Source organism: Scatophagus argus, chromosome 23 (genome assembly GCF_020382885.2).
Source record: "Scatophagus argus isolate fScaArg1 chromosome 23, fScaArg1.pri, whole genome shotgun sequence".
Taxonomy (NCBI): domain Eukaryota; kingdom Metazoa; phylum Chordata; class Actinopteri; family Scatophagidae; genus Scatophagus; species Scatophagus argus.
In genome coordinates, this window is record NC_058515.1 from 5,901,963 (window position 1) to 5,922,054 (window position 20,092).

The following is a 20,092-nucleotide window of genomic DNA, read 5'->3' on the forward strand; positions in this document are numbered from 1 at the left end:
AAGTGGTCTTTGTCAATGACAAGCCAGATAGATTAGCTTAGCACAGAGACTGGAACAGGAGGACACAGCTAGCCTTTATTTGCAACAAAGTCCAACTAACAGCGTCTGAAGCTCACTGGTTTACACATTATTATCTTGTTTGTTTAATCAACGCAAAAGAAACATGAAAACTTGTGACACTTGCTGACAGTTAATTAACATGTATATTTTAAGGCTATTATCCTATAGGCCTAATGCTTTTTTTTGCCTTCCTTACATTGCAGAGGCTTGCAAAGAATTCATCCAAGGGTGCGTGACTGAACTGCAACTGCTATCTTGTATGAACCAATCAAAGGCGCACACGGTTCAAGTAGCCCAGAGGTCAGTTATTGCTTTTGATGATTACCCTGTTATTGAGGAGGCCACACTGCTCCAGAGCCGTCTCCACTCTCTTTTTATCTGAAAACATCTTGAGAATACTGAAAGAAGGAAATTAAAAAAAAAAAAAAACAGTTTGGTGAGAGATCATTCTCTGTTCAAAATGTTTTTATCATGACAGACATTCACTGTTAAAAGTTTATGGCGCTCAAAAACACAAAAAGCAGTGCCATCTTAAAGGTTTAGATGTACATGAGTGACAAGGCTGAGCAACGGATGAGGTCAAATGTCAGTAGTAAGCAGAGATAAACTGGAGGTGAACTAAAGAAGATACAAAAGAGAAAGTGGAATAGAGACAGGGAACAGGAAAGGAAAGAAGAAGTGGAGTGTACTGGTGCCTGTTATTCTGTTTAGAGTTTGAAAAGCTGTTGATGCGGCCGTTTCTCACTTCTTCACAGGAGTCTTCCCATCCTGAATCACTTGCAGCTTTAACTTAGTGTACCTGAAACAGACCAGAGAGTCGTTAGAAACAACGATCCGAAATCTTCAGTCACCACATGTGAGATGAGACACACACAGCCTCTTACGCTTTGAAGAGGAAGGTGTTCCGCGATGCATTCTGGGAAAGTATGTTTGTGGCCAAAGTGAACAGCTCATCTGTCCAAATCTGGAAAAACACACACAGACAGGAAAGAGCTGATAAAACAGGGTTGTTTAAATGTTCGAACAGTTCAGTGCTAAAACTAAGCGAAACAGTTTTTATATACAGTGTACAACACACACTCACACAGAGGGGGAATAATCCCTCTTTACAACTCCTAAACACACACATGGCCCTATGTCAACATCGTAAAGTGAGTGATCAGCAAGTGCCCTGAGGGAAAGAAGCAGATAAGTTCTGGGAGACAATGAGGAAGGAAGAAATACTGCAAGTGTAAGTAATGTGAGTAGGTTATGGGATGGTGCTGGCAGTTTCTATGGTTACCTTGGCTGTTTCTTCCTGCATAGCCTGGAAGTTGAGAAAGGAGATGTTGACCAGGTCATTGCCATGGACTACGGTTATCAGCTTTGCTTCCACGTTGTCGCCCTTGCCGAAGCCCAACACCTCTCGCAGCTTTGGGTCCTGACACATACACGCACACACACTTTTATTTCTGCATACTTTTGAGAACACTGAATATGACACAATACATCGGCCATATACTGGTTTGACTTGTGCACACAAACTCTACATCTTTCCCACTCCTTGTCCATCTCGCCGTCTCATGAGAACAGTAAACATAATGCATGTGATGCAGCACTCTGATCTGATTAACCAAACCACTCTTCCCTCCTCTTTAGAGCACTCTTTCACTATCACCAGCTCTCTCAATCAATTAGGTGTTCTCCCCATCAGCCCCCCTCGATCATGTTTCTCTTTCACTTCACTTAAATAATTTTACGTGAATGACTGTTTTTCAAGGGAAGTACTGTCAAAGCAGTGATCATGCACAAAATGTACATAGTGGTTAAGCAAGTGAGAGATGACAGGATCAGTTCAGCCAAAAAAAAGGAAAAAAAACATGTCAAAGATTGCTGAAGATAATTAAAAGTCTTCTTCAGAACTATTTTCTACTGTATAAACTGTTAACTATTTAAACTGTTTACAGTGTGTTTCAGTGACTTTCCAGAGAGACAAAAACACTGCTTCTGATGAACACTGATCTAAATTGAGAACAGCAATTATCTGGCTGCATGCAAGTCTAATCTTCACTTTCACTTTAGGCTGGTCTCTATCAGCTCATGAAGAAAATATCTCAGTTTGAAGCAGCTAAACACTCCACTGTGTTAACCAGCTTATTGCCAAAGCTGTCTGCCTGCTGTTTGGGCAGGTAGCGTAAAACAAGTTTATCAGAGCTTCTTTTGCCTGTTTATCTTCTGCCTGGTGCAGCAGTGTCGACACTGATGAGAGCAAACAACAGCAACGCTACACATGTGTTTAAAGTTGCGAGTAATAATGTAAGTAATAAGCAATAATGCAAAATGCTGCTGGAGAGTATATTGACCAGGCACACGGCAAAAGTCTTTTTTTTTTTTTTTTTTTTACCTATTTGGTCCATAAGCACTGACGTATCCCACATGTTGGAACCATTTTATACATTAGATCTACATTTACACAATAACTTCCTCGCCAACAGTCACTGGTTATATCACTTCCTGTCTGACAGCCCATCTGTCAGCAGGCTCATTAGCACTCTGTCACCTTTGACAGTTGAGAGAGGAAACACACAAGAACGGTGGATGGACACACACACACACACACACACACACACCCTTCTTTTGGTGACAATCACATTTGAGTATCACATTTATCACATTTGTGGTCAAAGGACAAAGTTATCAACAGCAGGAGGTGACAATGTCTTTCTCTCCACCCCTCTCTCTCTCATTCTCTCTCTCTCTCACACACACACACACACACAAAACACCAACCTTTGGTTGTTTGGCATATTTTCCTGTTCTGGTGTCTCTGATGGTGCTTATATCCAGAATCTCCACCTCCTAAAATACAGAAAAATGTCAGTCAGTCACTTGATGTCAGTCAGCTGTTATTGTGACATATCATTCTATCATTCAGCATCACTGTGTAAAATCTGTGAGATTAGTTGTAATGCAAGGGGAAAGACTGGTTCCTTGTCTTTTGTTGTTATGCAAACTATCATAATTTTTCCCCTGGCCAGAAGCGTTGCTGTGGGGCTGGCAAAGTCCGGATCACTTTGATCCAGACTGAAATATCTCATAAACTATTGTAAGGTGGTAATTTTGTACAGGTTGATAGGTTGATTTTCAAATTAAATGTCTCAGCATTTAATTACTATTAAGATTGGATAATTTCCATGAAACTCAGATTTTCATGAGCCCTTCAGAAAGAACTTGAGTAAACCCCACCATCACTGGTTGAAATTTTGACCAAATACTTAGAAAGGGTAAACACTTTGTGGTACGTGCTAATTAGCAAATTTTAGAGTGCTAACACATTAAACTAAGATGGTGAACATGGTCAACATTAAACAGCAGAAGGCAGAAATGCTGGTGGAATGACAGTGTGCTTTTGGACGGATGAGGAAAAGCAAAGATGAACCTGAATAAAGGCCAATGTAGACATTAACTCCTCAGGCTAAAAGCTTTTGCTCTGTCTAGGCTTTTTCCATTCCATTAAATCTACTTTTATCTATCTTTTATCAGACTCCCCTGCTTTTCTGGACACAAGCATTGACAGATGAAGTCTGTGTGTGTTGGTGTGAGACAGTGTTAATCAGAGAGACATCAGTGATGTTTAGAGAGACCTTTCAGAGATCTAGACACTCACACACACAGTCACTGACACAACTCTTTGGAGTAGATTTGCATGGTTGATGCGACCTGAATACGCATAGGTATGGCACGCACGCACACACACACACAGCTGTAGCCTCCTATGTAACAGCGAGCGAGGACAGTGTGGTCTGGAAGTGAAGACGATGGAAGAGATGAAATTAGGAGGGACAGACAAGAGGAGGGGAGTTTTGTCATAAACCCAGCCATAAACACAGAGGAGGACACATTGTAAATATTTGTTTAGGCATGCACTCATTCCCTTAGCTAACTTGCTCCATCAGTCTCACCCCACATCTTTTTTTTCCCTCCTCTCCTTTCTCTCCATCTCTGTGTGGCTTCGTTGTGGCAATTAGTGCATTTTTGGGACACACATTTTTCCTCTATCCTAATATGTTTCATTAATGAAAGAAAAAAAACATCTAATGTTCCTGTCTCTCTTCCTGTTATTCTTTGTCTGGATCTGTGACTGTCAGTTTGTCAATGTTTCCTTGCTTGTTCTTCTTGTTTTATCCATGTTCAGCCCATATTTCCTTTCCAAAAATAACAACAAACTCATAAAGTCACTTTCCTTGGCTAAAGTATTGGAACTCATGTCTTCCTCATTCCATCTTTCATTACTTCAATCCAGCTGTGATCTCATCACCCTGCTGGGTGTCCTCTCCTCTGGGACAGGCTGCGAGTAATGAAGGTCATAAGTGTTGGACCAGTTGGATTAAACTCTGTCTCAAACTTTGTCCTCTGATTGGCCTGTGGAGAATAATTTACTTCCTGGGGGAATAAACCGCTTCTGGGTCTGTAGGACACATACACACACAGACATATGAGCAATCTCACACACACCCACACACACACACACACACTTCCTCTCCCACAGGCCGTGGTTTCATTCTGCCATTGCCATGGTGATTCCTTGGAGACACACAGTAATGAGACTACAACTTTGTCTGCCGCCTGTGTGTGTGTGTGTGTGCGCGCACGTATGTGTGTATGACAGTTCAATTTCTCACTGGATAGTAATGTAAAACACACACTCCAAAAGACACAAAGTCACAACAATATACACAGGCATATCCTCGACATGCAGGTCCCGACTTGTGAAACATCCTGACCTGTTGAGCAAGACGGGGTGTATGTGAGTGTGTGCAGGTGTGTTCACGTGTATGTGGAAAAGGCTTGTAGGTCAGCACCCATTAGATGCATGTGACACGGGAGCCGAGCACAACATCACGAGCGAATCTTCACTCAAGACGAGTACAAATGTGTCAGCATGTGATCAGAAAAGTGTGTGAATGCCAAGTGACATGTGGGCCTTTTTGCACTTAGCTGTGTGCCCGAGCGCACAACATGGTGAGTGTGAAGGCCAGTCATCTTGGAGAGAGAGAGAGAGAGAGAGAGAGAGAGAGAGAGAGAGAGAGAGAGAGAGAGAGAGACAGAGAGAGAGAGAAAGAGAGAGAGAGACAGAGAGAGAGAGAGAGACAGAGACAGAGAGACAGAGAGAGAGAGAGAGAAAGAGAGAGAGAGAGAGAGCACATTCCTAACATATTCCGGCCTTCTGCTCAGTTAGCATGTGTGTATCTGTGTGTTTCAGTGTGTAATATTTAGCTAGTCGTGGCAGCTGTAGTGCTCCATTCATCTCTCAGTGCTAAGCCCAAACACAGCTCACTCCATTTATCAGTTCAGACTGGGCCGCAGACTCGTTATTGCTCCAAATGAGTGTAGCTGAGAGTTTTCCAGGAGTCGTGTTGTGATAAAGTGTTATAATTTACTTTCATTTACTGTTTTTGGTGTGCTAATGAACTTTCCCTCAGTCGACCTTATGTATGTCTGCCTCTGTCATTGATTTCCTACATTTCGCAGGATGCGCTGCCTTACCACTTAAAGAGAAGAAGCCAATAGTGTTTCTAGGTGAGAAGAACTGAGAGCAACCCTCTTATGCACTGCTGCAATGCAGTTTGGTTTGTTTAGTCAGGAAGAAGTCAGCTCATCCTCTCTCTTTGGTTTTCAGGATACCAAAAGGATCACGGTGCTGATTGGATGTTTTAGATTAGATGATTTTTTTTTTCCCTCCTATCAACCTCAGAGGCACTTCGGGCTAAAAGGGACAAAATCTGCGTACCAACACCTCTGGAGCTCACTTATTACATATCTTGTTTATCTAATCTCCAAAAAAATCCAAGTATAAAAACAACAAGTTGAGCAAGTTAAGGTCTCCTTTCTCCAGGAAATCACCACACCTAGCTAAGAAATAGTCCAGGACATTACCCCACCTTTGAAACCACAACTTGCCTTTTTTTTTACACTTTGGTTTTTCTATGTCTTCAATAAATAACATGAAGCATATTGATGGATGAGCTTTAGAGGTGGCATTAGGCAGATTTTGTTCCTTTCAGACAGAATCAGGCTAGTTGTATCCCTTCATTTTTAGTCTTTATGTTCAGGTATCGGGCTGCTATATTACTCAAAACAGATATGAGAGTGGTCTTGATCTTCTCAACTGAATCTTTGCAAGAAAGCAAATAAGCATTTCAAACTATTGCTTTCAATAAAATTTTATTTTCTTACACAGTATCCTCAGGGTATTCTTTGGGGTGTGCTGTAGTTGCATGCTAGGTATTTCTGAAGCAACAATAGTTATTAGGTTAGTCTATATTTAGAGACTAAACACAAGTACAGTAAATGTTAATGTGATTTGATTATGCCCTTGTAACTCCTTTCCTTCCTTCATTTTTTTGATTGACTTTTCACTTCCCCTCTGCGCCCTCCTGCCCTGCCACTCTCTTCCATTCATTTTCTTATGATCACAAAAATATGAAAGGGCAACTAAACAATCAAGACAGCCCCACTCCTTTCCTGTGACGCGCGTGCGTGTGCGTTCGAAAGATCACCACAACTAAATATGTCTCAAATGACCAATCATGGCTCCTATCAAATGGCACATGGTGACGGCATATAGGAAACTGATCCTCCTGAACAAACACAAACACACACACACACACACACACACTCCTACATGCTTCACAGTGCCAGGACAGCATACGTCTCCACCCTCTACTGCTTGGCTGCAACCCAACCGCCCAATCAGTGCAGAGAAGAGGAGAGGAAAGGAGAGAGGAGAGGAGAGGAGAGGAGAGGAGATGTAAGCTTCATAGAAGAAGACTTTAAAGGACACAGAAACATCGGACAAGTAGAACAAAGAGACCTTCAAACTGTTTTATGGTAGCAATGGGAGAGTTGGCAAGGTGTTTAGAGAAAGAGAAGGAGGGGGGACACTTAATACCCCTGTGAAGCATGGGACGGCCCTACAACTCTGTGTCTGTGTCAGGTCATAATATTTCCTCTGTATGTCCATAAGCTAGCACTCTCTCTTTTCAACCCCTCCTCCACAACACTCCCTCCTGTTTTTCTCTCTCACGCTTTTCCTCCTCTCTTAGCTGTTTCATACTTCTGTGGTCTGGAGAGGGCGAAAATAAAGAGAGTGAACATTTTAGCCTAACTGACAAGACTGCTCAGGAGCAATCTGCGATCAGTGAGATATTAGAATTGACACAGAGAAGAACCAGAGCTGAAAGAGCAAAAAGAACCAATAAAACATGAAAAAGAGATGAAGTCTAAGTGTATGAGGAAGGAAAAATATATTTTTTTATGAAAGGAAAAGCAAAAAACAAGTTGAATATCAATAACATAAACACATACGTAAACAACATAGTTTAATACCAAATGTTTCAAAGCGTATATAAATACAGAAAGAACGGGGCTGAACACACACACACACACACACAAATTCACAGGAAACAAAAATAGTTGCAGTAATCATAAATCTTTCAAAAAACACAAACATAGATCAGCAGTGGGGGTGAGCTCCCTACACAAACCCGCATGTGCAGCTACCCGCATGTGCAGCTACCCGCAGTCCACTAACACACACACACACACAACATAAAAACAGAGAGAGAAGACCAGAAGGACTAAATCTGTATGTGAGTGTGTGCAGTTTTATGGAATAGTGCAACACTTGAAATCTTGCCAAAAGTTCAGTATTATTCTTACATTTGTAGACTAGATATGAAGCTAGAGCAAGAAAGCAATTAGGACTGGAAGCAGCAAAACGTTAACCGGCAACAGCGTTGCTTCATAAATGCACAAAGAGAGAGGAGAGGAGACGGACTGAGCGACTGTAGGAAGTGAAAGGTGAATGAAATCAATTAGAGGCCAAGCTGCCACACAAACACAAACAGGCACAACCAGTCAAATGGCCTGTGCATATGGGCCTAGCTGGCACCCAGCTAACATCTGTACAGCGTCTGCACAGCTGGTACATTGACTGGTGAAAAATGTGAAGCAATTTTTATTTATTTAACCTTGTAACAGAACCAGGCCAGCTGTTTCCCGGTGTTTCCCGTCTTCTTGTGGAATTTCTCATTTCTGTACTTAAGGACATTATTGCAGTTATGTTAACATTGTACTTAAGAAAGTAATAGCTGAGATGTGGAACAATGCCGACATTGCCAACTGGATGCATGTGCATGATTGTAATAAACTAACTTTGGGTCAAAGCTGCAACAGAGAGTTTGCTGTGAACTGTGATGGATGACAGAAAATTTAGGTCACTCATCAGAGCTGAATTACTAAACCGCTCATACACACAATGTGGCAGCTCCATTAGCTAAGCAGAGAGATTACCAAGGGACTATATAGTGAACTAACTCTCACACACGTACACACACACTTTGGAGGAAGCATCTGCTTAGACAACAGATTCGATACTGTGCAGAGCGTCACTTCTTCACACAGAGAAGAACTGAATGTCAATGCTATGTGTGTGTGTGTGTGTGCGTGTGTGCGAGGCAGAGATAGATAGAGAGAGAGAGAGAGAGAGAGAGAGAGAGAGAGAGAGGGAGAGAGAGAGAGAGAGAAAATGAGGACAGTGCTGCCATGTGCACCAACAGATAATGTCAACAGAAAATAAAGCATGATAGAGTGAATTGAAGGAAGACAGAGGAAGCGGTTACATTATCGACAGACACATTCAACTTCCCCCATCAACTGCTCACTGGGTAGGAGTGTGTGTGTGTGTGTGCAAAAGAAAAATGACATCCTACACACCTGTGTGCGTTATGTAAAGCATTTGTTGCAAGTTAATTCCTTCTGAATGTTTGACTTGAGCCAGGGAGATAATCTCAGTGAGATCTTGACTTACACCTGCCAACAGTTCAGCTGGCTCATGCACACACACACACACACACACACACACACACATACACACATCAATATTAGCAGTTCAGATTGGTATTGGCATGGACAGTGAACTATTCAAAATCATTATGACATTATGAGTACAGAGCCATTCTTAACCCAGCTCACCCTCTGCATGACGAGCTGTGGCAGCTGGGCAGCTCATTGAGCCATTGACTCATACCACCCAAGTGCAGGACAGAGCGCTTCAGACACTGTCTGTTCAACAGCAGTGGAGACCACAGACTGACACCTGATCACCGTCACCAGACTGTCAGACCCCACTATCAATATCACTTTAGGACAGTACTACACTAAACTTGGACATATACCGTGTGTATGCCTACTTTTATATATGTTTGAATATTTTGTCTCTGTTGTGTATTTTACCCTCAATGCTCGTCCCTGTGCCTATTCTGTCCTAAGATGCTGCAACACACAAGGAGTAAAGGGGTATTTTACCTTTTCTTATCTTATTTTATGTCATTAATAAAAGATTAAATGACAACAGAGCAAGGCAGTATGAAAAAATGCTAAACATTTTTGTTTTTTAGCTTCCAAAATGTTCTGCTTATTCTGTATGACATCGCTGGAATTGAATTTTTATCCATTAAAGGAACAGTTTGGCTGGGGCAGGGAATGAATGAATATTTAATTAATGTAAATGAACCACGTTTATGAGAATATGTGAAATGGGGAGGGGTGGAGGCGGACATGGCTTTAAACAATCAGTTAATCAAAAAACATAAATGTACACATTATTCGGCCTTGAAAACTGACCAACTCTTCTTGAAGCCTACAATGATGACCCCCACTTCTCCTCATAATGGACTGACATGGTTCAAGTCACAGTCTTCAGTAAATCTGTGGTGAGACTGAAGCAGGCCCCTGGGGGTGAAACACCTGCCACACTAGAGTAAGTGTTTGTGGTTCGTGTGTGTGCCCTGACGCTCAGTCTGATCAAGGTATGTGAAATCAATTCCACACCATTACAGGTTAAATTAGAGTTATGTGGTGAGTCAATTACATCCCTGGAGGGAGAAGTCTAAAAGCTCAGGTGCTATTGACACGACCTGTACACCTTAAAGAAGAAGGCAGTGAATGAAATGACAGAAAGAGGAATTTGAGGAAAGGGGGTGAAATGTGGAGGAGGAGGAGCAGGCGGGGGGGAAGAAATTCCCCAGAACCCCCATCTCCCTGTCTCAGTAACTTCCTGCCCACTTTCCCACGCCAACAGAGAGAAAATGAGGGAGATTAGAAGTGTTGTTCCAAGAAATTAAGGAGCAATAACTCTTGTTAAGAAGAAAAAAAAAAAAACGTGAGAAAATGCATCAATGAGACAAAGAGGAAGGGAACGGAGGGAGGTGAGGAGGCGAAGGTGGAGTAACAGAGGGAGAGAAAATGGAGACTGCGACGCGGAAGACGGAGAGCAAGAAAAGATGGAGAGCAGAGAGGGAGGAAATGTCATCCTTCAGTTTATATTAGAGGAACAACTTTTGCCTCATCTCACTGATGGCTACCAGCTGCCCCCAAGATGGAGAGACACAGGGAGGTAAAAGTGGGGGAACAGAAAGACAAACTGAAGGTGGATTAGTAGCATAGCAACAAGGCAAGGTCCAACAGAAAAAGTGAGAAGAATAAGATATCTTAAGAAAAACAGAGCTATGGGGGAGGATTAGCCATGTGCCAGGTGCATCTCAGCTCATCCCGCTGTGGCAGGTGAGGCTGCGCTCCGCCAGGATCAACTCGACAGCACTAAATCAAACTTTCATGTTCGTTTATTGGAAACTACAATTTAGCTGACAAATCATCCATCCTGGCAACAGCAGTGTGGTAAATGATTGCAGAAATGTTCTTAAACAGGAAAACAAGGTGTCATGAATATTATCTGGCCCTGTTAGGCCTGTGCAGTGCACCGCAGGCTTTAGACGGTGTTGTTCTTTAAAACACATGAATCATCAAATCCTACCACTTTCTTAACACCCTGTGTAACACAGACGTTTGCTTTCCAGTGACGGAAGTGTAAGATGGAAATCTGATTGACAAAAATAAATGAGAAATCCCTGATTGAGTGCAAGCAGCAATATAACATGCAACATGAGTATTATAAACTCACACGGTAACTAAAGCAGACACTGATTCGAGGTTTATCCTGTGGAAGCTGTGAAAGATTTGTTTCTAAGAAGCAAAGGTATGAAACTATTAAAGTATTAAGGGAATATTAAAAGAATACTATGCTCAAAATTTAAAGGTTGTGTGGTGGTAGATGACAACCAGAAGTCGTAATGCGTATGCAGAAGTGAATATAGTCGCAGGAGTGGTTTAACAAGTTCCTGTGCACATTTTGAGGACATTGGAAACCACTGTGGCTGCTCTGGAGCTACAACTACAGCTGCTGTTTCTACAAAGGAACAAACTTTTCAACCTGTTCCTTCAATCAACTTGTCATGAAATGATTGACAGTCCTACTTTAAGATGCGTCCCAACCTGTTCAAGAGAACTTTTTAAACGCTCTCTTCCATCCCTCTCAAAATTCCCGTTGTTTTACCTCCAACAGTCTGTTAAATATCAAAAAGATCTAATTCAGGTTGCAAATGAAAATCTGGGTCGGAGGCCGGTTTGGCAAGTGGACAGAAAGAGGACAGCAAGATTAACAGAAGGGTGCAAGCACATGTTGTAACAGATGTGTGGTTTTTGGATGTGCATGTGGATCTTGTGTAACCCTCAGCCACTGGCAAGCACTTTGCGTTCAGCTTTTAGCCATAGCCAGCCTGGGCCAACCAGCCAGCACTGAGGATATACAGGGGGCTTGGTTTCTAAACTGGGTACCGTGGACAGTTAGAGATCATCTAAGGGGTCAAAACAGGTTTCAAACAACCAAAATAACAGATTCTTACTGTTAACTATATCTACAATAATAGACTTTTCCCTGAACAGGCAGGCAATAAAAATCTGCTTGTGCAGGGAATAGCACTGCAGCTTTTTTTTTTTATCAAATGGGCTTCTGTTGTTTAAATCACATCTATTCTGAACTCCAGCTGGACATAAATGGTTTCAAAGTTTAGAAACCGGTGAAATATGCACTGTTTAATTAAAGCGACCACTTGGAACAAGTCTGCTGTTGGACTACATGAATTAGCAGTGTGGGAGTCTATCTCTCAGAGGTGCTAGATCAAACAGTATCAACCATTTTACACTAATGTTTGGCGAGGCCTGTATGTTATGCTACTGAGTCATGCTGTCATTACTTTTAAATATTTTCATAAAATTCAACCCCTGTGTACCCTACTCGATTTATGCCTGCAGAACATCCTAGGAAAAATAATTAATCTAAATCACAAGAGCATAGCAGAGTCACAGTTGGATAAAATGATGTTTTACAACATGTGTCACTGATCATCTGAATGACAATTTTATCTCAAGGAGCAAACAGATTTAGAGCCTGGAATGGAAAGACTGAAAGAACTAAGGAAGAGTGAGTGAGTGAAGGAGAAAGAAAAATAGTGCAGAGTGATGCATGGTGGGGTGTGTCTCACTCGTTTCACTGCCAAGCCACTGTGTGTACTGTGTGTTCGGCAGCGACAGTTGGTTGTTGTCGGCACTGAGTCAAGCATGATGGGAAATTCTGGGCTCTCAGTACACACACACACATGTCAAAGGTCTTGTAAGCTGAACCTCTGAACATTACACAAAGATGGAGAGAGGGCGATAACAGAGAAAGGATGAAGGAAGGAGTTGAGAGGAAAAGAGAGAGAGAGAGACATGTGAAAGCCTTGAATTTCCCTCGGGATCAATAAAGTATCTATCTATCTATCTATCTATTATTACAGAAGGATGGAGGCAATGTCAGGCACAGCTGACCCTCCATGTAGGAAGAATACTGTTCTCAAGGGTGAACGCTGTAGCAAAGAGAAGGTGCCAGTAAAACAAATGAAACTTTAGAAGAGAGAGAGAGAAAGGTATAGAGTTATTTAAAGAAAAATGTTAAACAAAGGGAGGCAGAGAGGAGTCTGACACAAAACAGATGGGAGATAAGTGAAGAGAGAGAAAAGCGATGCAGGATGGGATGGAGAAAAGGTGAAAGGATACATATTCAAATAGATATACAAAAAGAGGAAGACTGGTGAAGGACATAAAGCAGATTTAAAGAGGAGACATCGTAAAACGAGTGTGAAAGAAAAGGAAAGAAGAGGGTTTGCAGGTGATCCAAACAAGACTAATAATGGATGATGGATGAGCTGCTTCTCACTGGGGAGATGATGTTTGCTTTGTGCTACTACGGTACAAGTCCTGAAAGTCAAATCCACAGGGTCTGAGCTTTCAGGCATGTGGACTAATCCTCTATAAAACACAATGTCAGTGCAACATCCTTCTCACCTTGATGAAGAAAGCAGAACAGAATAAAAGTTTTGGAGACATTTTTTTGGGTTACAGACTTTTGCACATCCTATTATCACCTCCGAACAGTAAGGCTCCTTAAATAAAAGGTGGACATTAGCCAAAAACTCATTTGACATCTTAACTAATAAAAGCAGAGCAGCAAAAATAAAAACTGCACTGGAGATCAAATATTTTGGGTACCGCTATTCAGAGAAATGGGTTCCATCCAGAATACCCTTGTCATCTGTGTAAAAGCGTATTTAACTGTTCTCATTAATAATAGCTGGATATCTGTGTTGCAGTGTCCTCTTTCTTTCCAGCTCTGGTTCGAAATCTCCCGGGGAGCCACAACTCTGAAATCACCACACATTCTTTTTGAAACAGGACTTCTGCAAAAGACACAGTCCACTTGTATCTATACAACAGCCCCCCCACCCCACAGGCCACAGACACTTCAGACCAAAAGGAGGTTTGCCCAGATCTTCTGAGCCAGGATGAAACCTGTGTCAGTGTAGAAACTTACTACACAGAAAAGGTGAAGGAGCAGATGTCAGAGCAGCCGCACAATTTGACTGACAAATAATCTCTGGAAAGTACAGTTCGAAAACACTATAGTAATGACTGACAAAATCTGTATGCAAAAAACCTTTAAAGCAGCAACACATAACTTTCTGGACATTCAAATAACAAAAATGAACTACCATTAATGGTCACTGCCAGTCTCACACTCTGTTTCTACAAGTCTAAATACCACCATTTCCCTTTTTTGGCCTGGGTGGTCTGTTTTGAAGCGTATTTTATTTTTTGCGGTTGCGGCCAACAGCGAGCAGCATTCCTGCTACTGAAGTAAGAACAGTGACCGCAATCCAGTCGTGCCAACAACAACAAAGATGAAAAGCAGCAAGTAAGTAAGTAATGAAAGAGAAGACAAACACTGGGGCACAAAAGGCAAATGAAGTGGCACTGCTTTTTGCTAGCGTTTCCAGGAAAGCTGCCGGAAGTTGCTTTGACACGGGAATTGTTTTAGTTTCAAGATAAAATCTGACGTAGCTGTGTGAAAATGAGTCATTTGTATGGATACAAGCAAGCAAACATATCACAGCTTAAAATGTCACCTGAGCTTCTGCAATCACACACACCCTACAACTGACAACTATAACAAACTCTTGTTTCCAGTCGTGTCTCTTTATTAAACTGATTTCAGACGTTTGCGTAGAGTGGCTTCATCATCAATATGAAAAGATTCAATGACTGACAGTCGGACTCTTTGCTAAACAATGTCACAGCTGCACCTCAGGCGTCAAATGGCCTATTATCTCAATAACACATAGACACGCGCATGTGCAGGCACATGCAAGCCGTCAAGATGAAATGAGTATTTAAAGCATTTGTGTGTTATGTGAGTGCATGAACACATGCTGACATACGTGCAGATGTGCAGGGTGACGTGTGCTCTGGCCCAGATATGTACACATACAGTGATAGTGATAGTATTGGCTATCGACAGGTCATTCCATACATGCCTTTTGGATAAACAGACAGCCAGAAATAAAAAGATGGACAGTACGTAAGAGAGGGAAGGATAAAAACACAGAATGAGATGGGGGGGGGGGCTAATTGAGCTCTGAAATGTCATTTGATCCAAGAGGCCTCACAAAATGTTCTGACCAGGCCAACATCACACAGATATATATATATATATATACACACACACATACTGTATGTGTGTCCACAGATGAAACGAGGAAAAATAGCAAGATGGAGAGGAGACATTCTTAAAATGAAGTAGTGAAGAAGGAAGACAAAAATACCGTGCATGTATGTTGCTGTGTATTTGTTGGTCAGATTTGTTTATGAAAATGTCTCAAGATTAATATCATCAAAATTTGAAATTAAAATGAATATTCAAATAACAACACATTTCATATAGCTGTACTCCGCAACCACAATCAAAACCTCCAAGCCTTCCATGCTCCTGACTCATTGCCTATTGCTTCTGTCTAATTACGTCAGCTAAATTCCTTAATTACAATATCACTAAACTAATGGCTTAGAAGCAGTGCAGATGGATGGAGTGAAAGAGGTGCAGGGCTAAAAGGATGAGGACCACAAAGACATCAGGAAGAAGGAAGAACAAGAGAGAGACGAGGCAAACTAGAACAGGACAAATTGATGAAAGCCATTTTGGCTGAACTAATGGACTGGATAAAACCACGATAAGAGACAAAGAAACACAAAGAGAGAGGAGAACACAGATTAGAAAGACAGCAGAACAGCCAGAAAGTAAACAAGAGTGGTCCATTTGTGTTTGATCATGTGTGTTTTTGTGAATATTTTGTGAGACGGGTGACAGACCATTTGTCCTACTCGAATCCAGTAGAGGAAGAATCCATCTGGGTCGACTTTCAGGGTTACCAGGGTGGGGGGCCCGCTGTTGGGCTCCTAGACGACAAAAAGAAATAGAAGCATTAGAAGGCTGAGCACAAAACAATAAAAGCCACCTCTCACATGCATGCACACACACACACACACCCCATGTTTGCAAGTACAGAGAAAGAGAGCTAATGAGAAGAAAGAAAGTGAACTAATGTTGATGTCTTCGAACACAGCATTGTTGTTACAATAAGTCTGACCTGAGTAAAAACCACGAGGGTTCAGTTTAGCCATGTTATCTAAACTGCTTTATTTTAAAGGTACAACTGAAGCTGATTGTACCTGAAATGTCACTGTGATGCCTTGTTGCACAGGAAAACTATGTGCACATGACTTCAAAGTATGGTATGTCAAAGTCGAACCAGGAATGGATCTCTACACTGAAGAGTTGGGAGAAAAATGTTTGAATTGCAATTCTGTCATTTCCCTACATTTGACCAGTTATCTTGACAAGTAGGGGTTTGGGGTTCTTGCAATATCATTCAAATAGGAGTTAAAAATGTTTAGTCGGCAGGGATATATTGGAATCCACGTAGATCCAGCATTCAACATTGCTAAAAAAGCACCATCCGTCTGACCCGAAAAAAAGAAATCTAGCAAGCAGTGCTGTTGAATAGATAAGCAAGACACCAAACTACCTGAGAAGTAACATCTGGAAGTATTTTGGGTATACATTTGTTCCCAAAGCAGCAGAACTTAAGAACTTAACTTCTGTAATGCAACACCTACTCTCTTCACACAAGTCTAAAAGAACTATATTAAGGACTATGTGATGTGAAATGAACCGTTTATGGCAGCAGTGACTGTACTTGCTGTTTTATGATGCCTTGCTGTTATTGTAGACAGATAGGAATATTGCGTCTTTGTGTGCACGTGCCTTGCAACAGCTGTTTCGTTGCTGGAGAAGAAATAGTATGGCCAGCATAACAATCTCATCCATGTGTAGCACAATGATGGTACAGGAGTTTGCATCAACATGTCATTAGCGTCATCATGATGGAGTCATACGCAGGATGCCATGACCACACACTTACACACAAACACACACTCACGCAGCTACCGGCTCTGTAATTACAGTGTTAAGCTTTCCTACTCTGGTCCAACAGGCAAGCAAAGCATCCAGACATCTTGGGAAACAACACTGATGATCCAGATTGTTTGTTATTGCAATGACCGATGACTCATGCACCCATGTCATCATGAGCATCAATATCAGCATCATCATCACCATCAGATGGGAAAAGGGAGAGCAGGGAGAGAGAAAAATGTGTATGGCAAACCACAGAAAACTTTCCTGCTTTCAAACAGACAAACAATGAACACAACCGGAGCATAAAAATAACTGAGGCAAATCAATGTCCCAGAGGCATAAATAAAGTAGGATACCAAAGAGAAGCAAATTACATCATGTTAGATTATGACTTTACAGGACTTCATGTATACTCACAATAATGATGTTTGCCTTAAATAACCGGTAGTTTGTAAAACAGGTTTGTAAAACAATAAAAAAAACTGCAAAAAACAGCAACCCTCAATTATGTATGTGCTAAAGAAAAAGAATAACTCAAGGTGATGTATAAAAAACGGATATTGTACACCATATTAAGATAAAACTCCAGAGAAAAAATAATCTTGCTGAAAATGATAACGATCAACTACGAAATTAAAATTATATGCCATTTTTGAAGCATTGCACTGGAAAAACTTATGCTGTTCTTTACTCACACGAATCAGTAACTAACAATAACACGCAGTGATTCGTTTGAAAGCAATCAGTCGGGAAATACACTTAATCGCTTTCTTGCTGAGAGTTGGATGAAAAGTTCATCAGCAGTCTTATATCTGTATATCTGTGGGTTAGTGTAGCTTAGCAGGGAAACGTTAACATAAAGTTAACATAATGTATTATTCAATAAATGTAAAGACAACAATTTGTGACTGAACCAAGAATTAATCCACCACACAATAATCCCATGTTGCTGTTTCCCCGTTTTCACATTTTATGTTCATGTACAGCTAAACATGCTAAAGCTATCTCGCACCTATTTCTATTCAAAGGAAAGTGATTAAGTGTATTCCCCCTAAATGTCAAAGTCTTCTTTCTTGAAGTCTCCTTAGTTTTAAATTGTGTCCCACACGCAGGAAACGTACATTTTTTAGCACATCTTAAACTAATCATACCTTGAGTTTAGGCTCCAAGGTCGGCTAACAGAGAGAGAGTTAGCAGGAGGTTGATGTTTGGATTGGGGAGAGGACAGTCGGAAAAGTGAGAGGGTTTCAGACAGAGTACGGTGGGAGGAAGATGGTTAGGAGTGGGATTAGAAGAAAGGGTGAGGGTTGAAAAAGAAAAAAGAAACAAAAAGTCAGGAAGAGAAGAAGGGCATGCAAAAGGAGTTTAATAAGCAGCAGTAAATGTAGCATCTTGAAAGTGGGCATTCCTAGCTTAGAGTTACATTGATACTCTGAGCTGTGAAGTTGCTAGGATTTGTTCCTTTGTTTTCCTATAAGAATGACAGAATGACATCTTAACTTACAGATTAACCTCAAATATGAGGCCAGCACATCACTATAAATTACTGAACTTGTGACCTGTGTTTACTTACTGGAACTTGTGGAAAACTGTACAACTCCAATTTCACGCTGTGATTTCCATCTTAAGGCTGTGACCTGATGTCAGTTGTGCTTTTCACTGAAAACTGAACAGTTCTTTAACTTGCAGCGAAGCCTAAGCTTGCATATCTGCAGCCATGACAGCTCGTGTTTGTTTATCTTTTGTCTGCTGGGTTGGATTTTCTGAGACAACATCAGGAAAAAAACAATACAAAGAGTCATGTCTAAAAACCTTCAGCCAGAGTGCTGAAAACATAACCAAGCTCCATCCTTATAAGGAGAGGCAAATATACCTTCTGTTAAAAGCATCTACTGATGACCATTTGCAAAACAAAATGCCTGACATAAAACATATATGCACGTGTTTGGTCATGGGTAAATACCAGTTCACTGCTAAGAGCATCCAACACTTAAACTGTACTGCAGATTCTTAAGGGTGCTGTAACACTATACACCATATGACTAAAATAGTTCATTTAAAAATAGATAACAAAATTGCACTAGAGAGGTAGAAGTCATCATATCTTCTTCAGTATGTGTGTGTGACAATATTACTAATGATTCAATAGCTGCAGATGTAACAGAACTTTGCCTTGACCCTTTAGTGTCTACAGTTCATTATTCTCTGTCAGACTCAGAATATATTAAACTTGAATCCCTCATCCAATCCCATACACATCAGCAGATGTACCAAAAAAGTGTCAACATGTCAAAATCTACATCTAAAACATAGAGATGGTGTAGACACAGCAGTGGCTGTCACTGGTACACTATGGTTGCTACATTCAGTTTGTTTTGGGTGTGGCAAACAACTGGGCCAAACTGGAGCTTTTTGCCAAATCAGAGCAGTACTGGTTAGTACATGGAAGTCCACTGTACTGAGGTCAGTTTTAGATACAAAAGTGCCGTAGCTGCCCATCCCGTGTGCATCTGCAGGAATAAGGCCAACACCGTGCCTTCTTTTTTAGGATTTGGTTGATGGTGTGTTTGAGCCATTTCTTAACTGTTCTTGTCTTCTCTTTACCTTTGTAACCCTTTATTCTCTCTCGACTTCAACTAGATATATCCAGTGTCAATATACAGTACTGCTACACAGCAGATGGGGAATTCCGTTGGGATGACTCATACAAACGCACATATACACATTTACCCAAAGGAATGTGATCTATAGGCTCATGTGACCATTAATACAGCATCTCACATGTAACTTTCAAGCCTCACAGACAGGAGGCTGAACACACACACACACACACAATTGTGGTCTGGTATATTTGCATGTTATGCCTGCTGAGTTTTGGTAGTTGATTTCTAGTGCTGCTTTCCACACATGCACATTTGTCAAACTCCTCTTTGTCCATCTCTTTCTATCAATTATTCTTTTAAATCAAACTTTCTGATTGAAATTTGAATATCTTTGCATTTCGAACACATTGCCAAAATTGCAATGGTCTTTGTTTTCACTATTTTCTTAACTCTTATGGATTGAATGATTAATCTAAATAACCAACAGGTTAATGATACCCAAAATAGTCATTTATTGCTTTTATGAACTTCTTCTTGTTCAAGGTCATTGTATCTGCCCTATAAAAATGCCCTAGCTCCTCAAGCAGGAAATCATTAGTGCATGCCCTCCACACACACACACCTTGCTTGCAATAAACATGCACGCTATGGTGTGTTTTTCTGTGTCAGAGTGGGTGGTAGGTCTATAATTGGACCACTC

The 20,092-nt window shown here is 41.1% G+C and overlaps 1 protein-coding gene across 1 annotated transcript in view; it reads right to left on the bottom strand.

The window, feature by feature from the left end:
* plcb3 (phospholipase C, beta 3 (phosphatidylinositol-specific)) overlaps positions 1–20,092 on the bottom strand; it is a 40,211-nt gene that overhangs the window by 11,679 nt on the left and 8,440 nt on the right. The window contains exons 2-7 of the mRNA XM_046380345.1: positions 15,682–15,768; positions 2,830–2,898; positions 1,343–1,480; positions 945–1,024; positions 806–859; positions 386–458 (exon numbers count right to left, since the gene is read on the bottom strand). Of these exons, the coding sequence (XP_046236301.1) occupies positions 386–458; positions 806–859; positions 945–1,024; positions 1,343–1,480; positions 2,830–2,898; positions 15,682–15,768 (501 nt within the window). The remainder of the gene's footprint in view (positions 1–385; positions 459–805; positions 860–944; positions 1,025–1,342; positions 1,481–2,829; positions 2,899–15,681; positions 15,769–20,092) is intronic.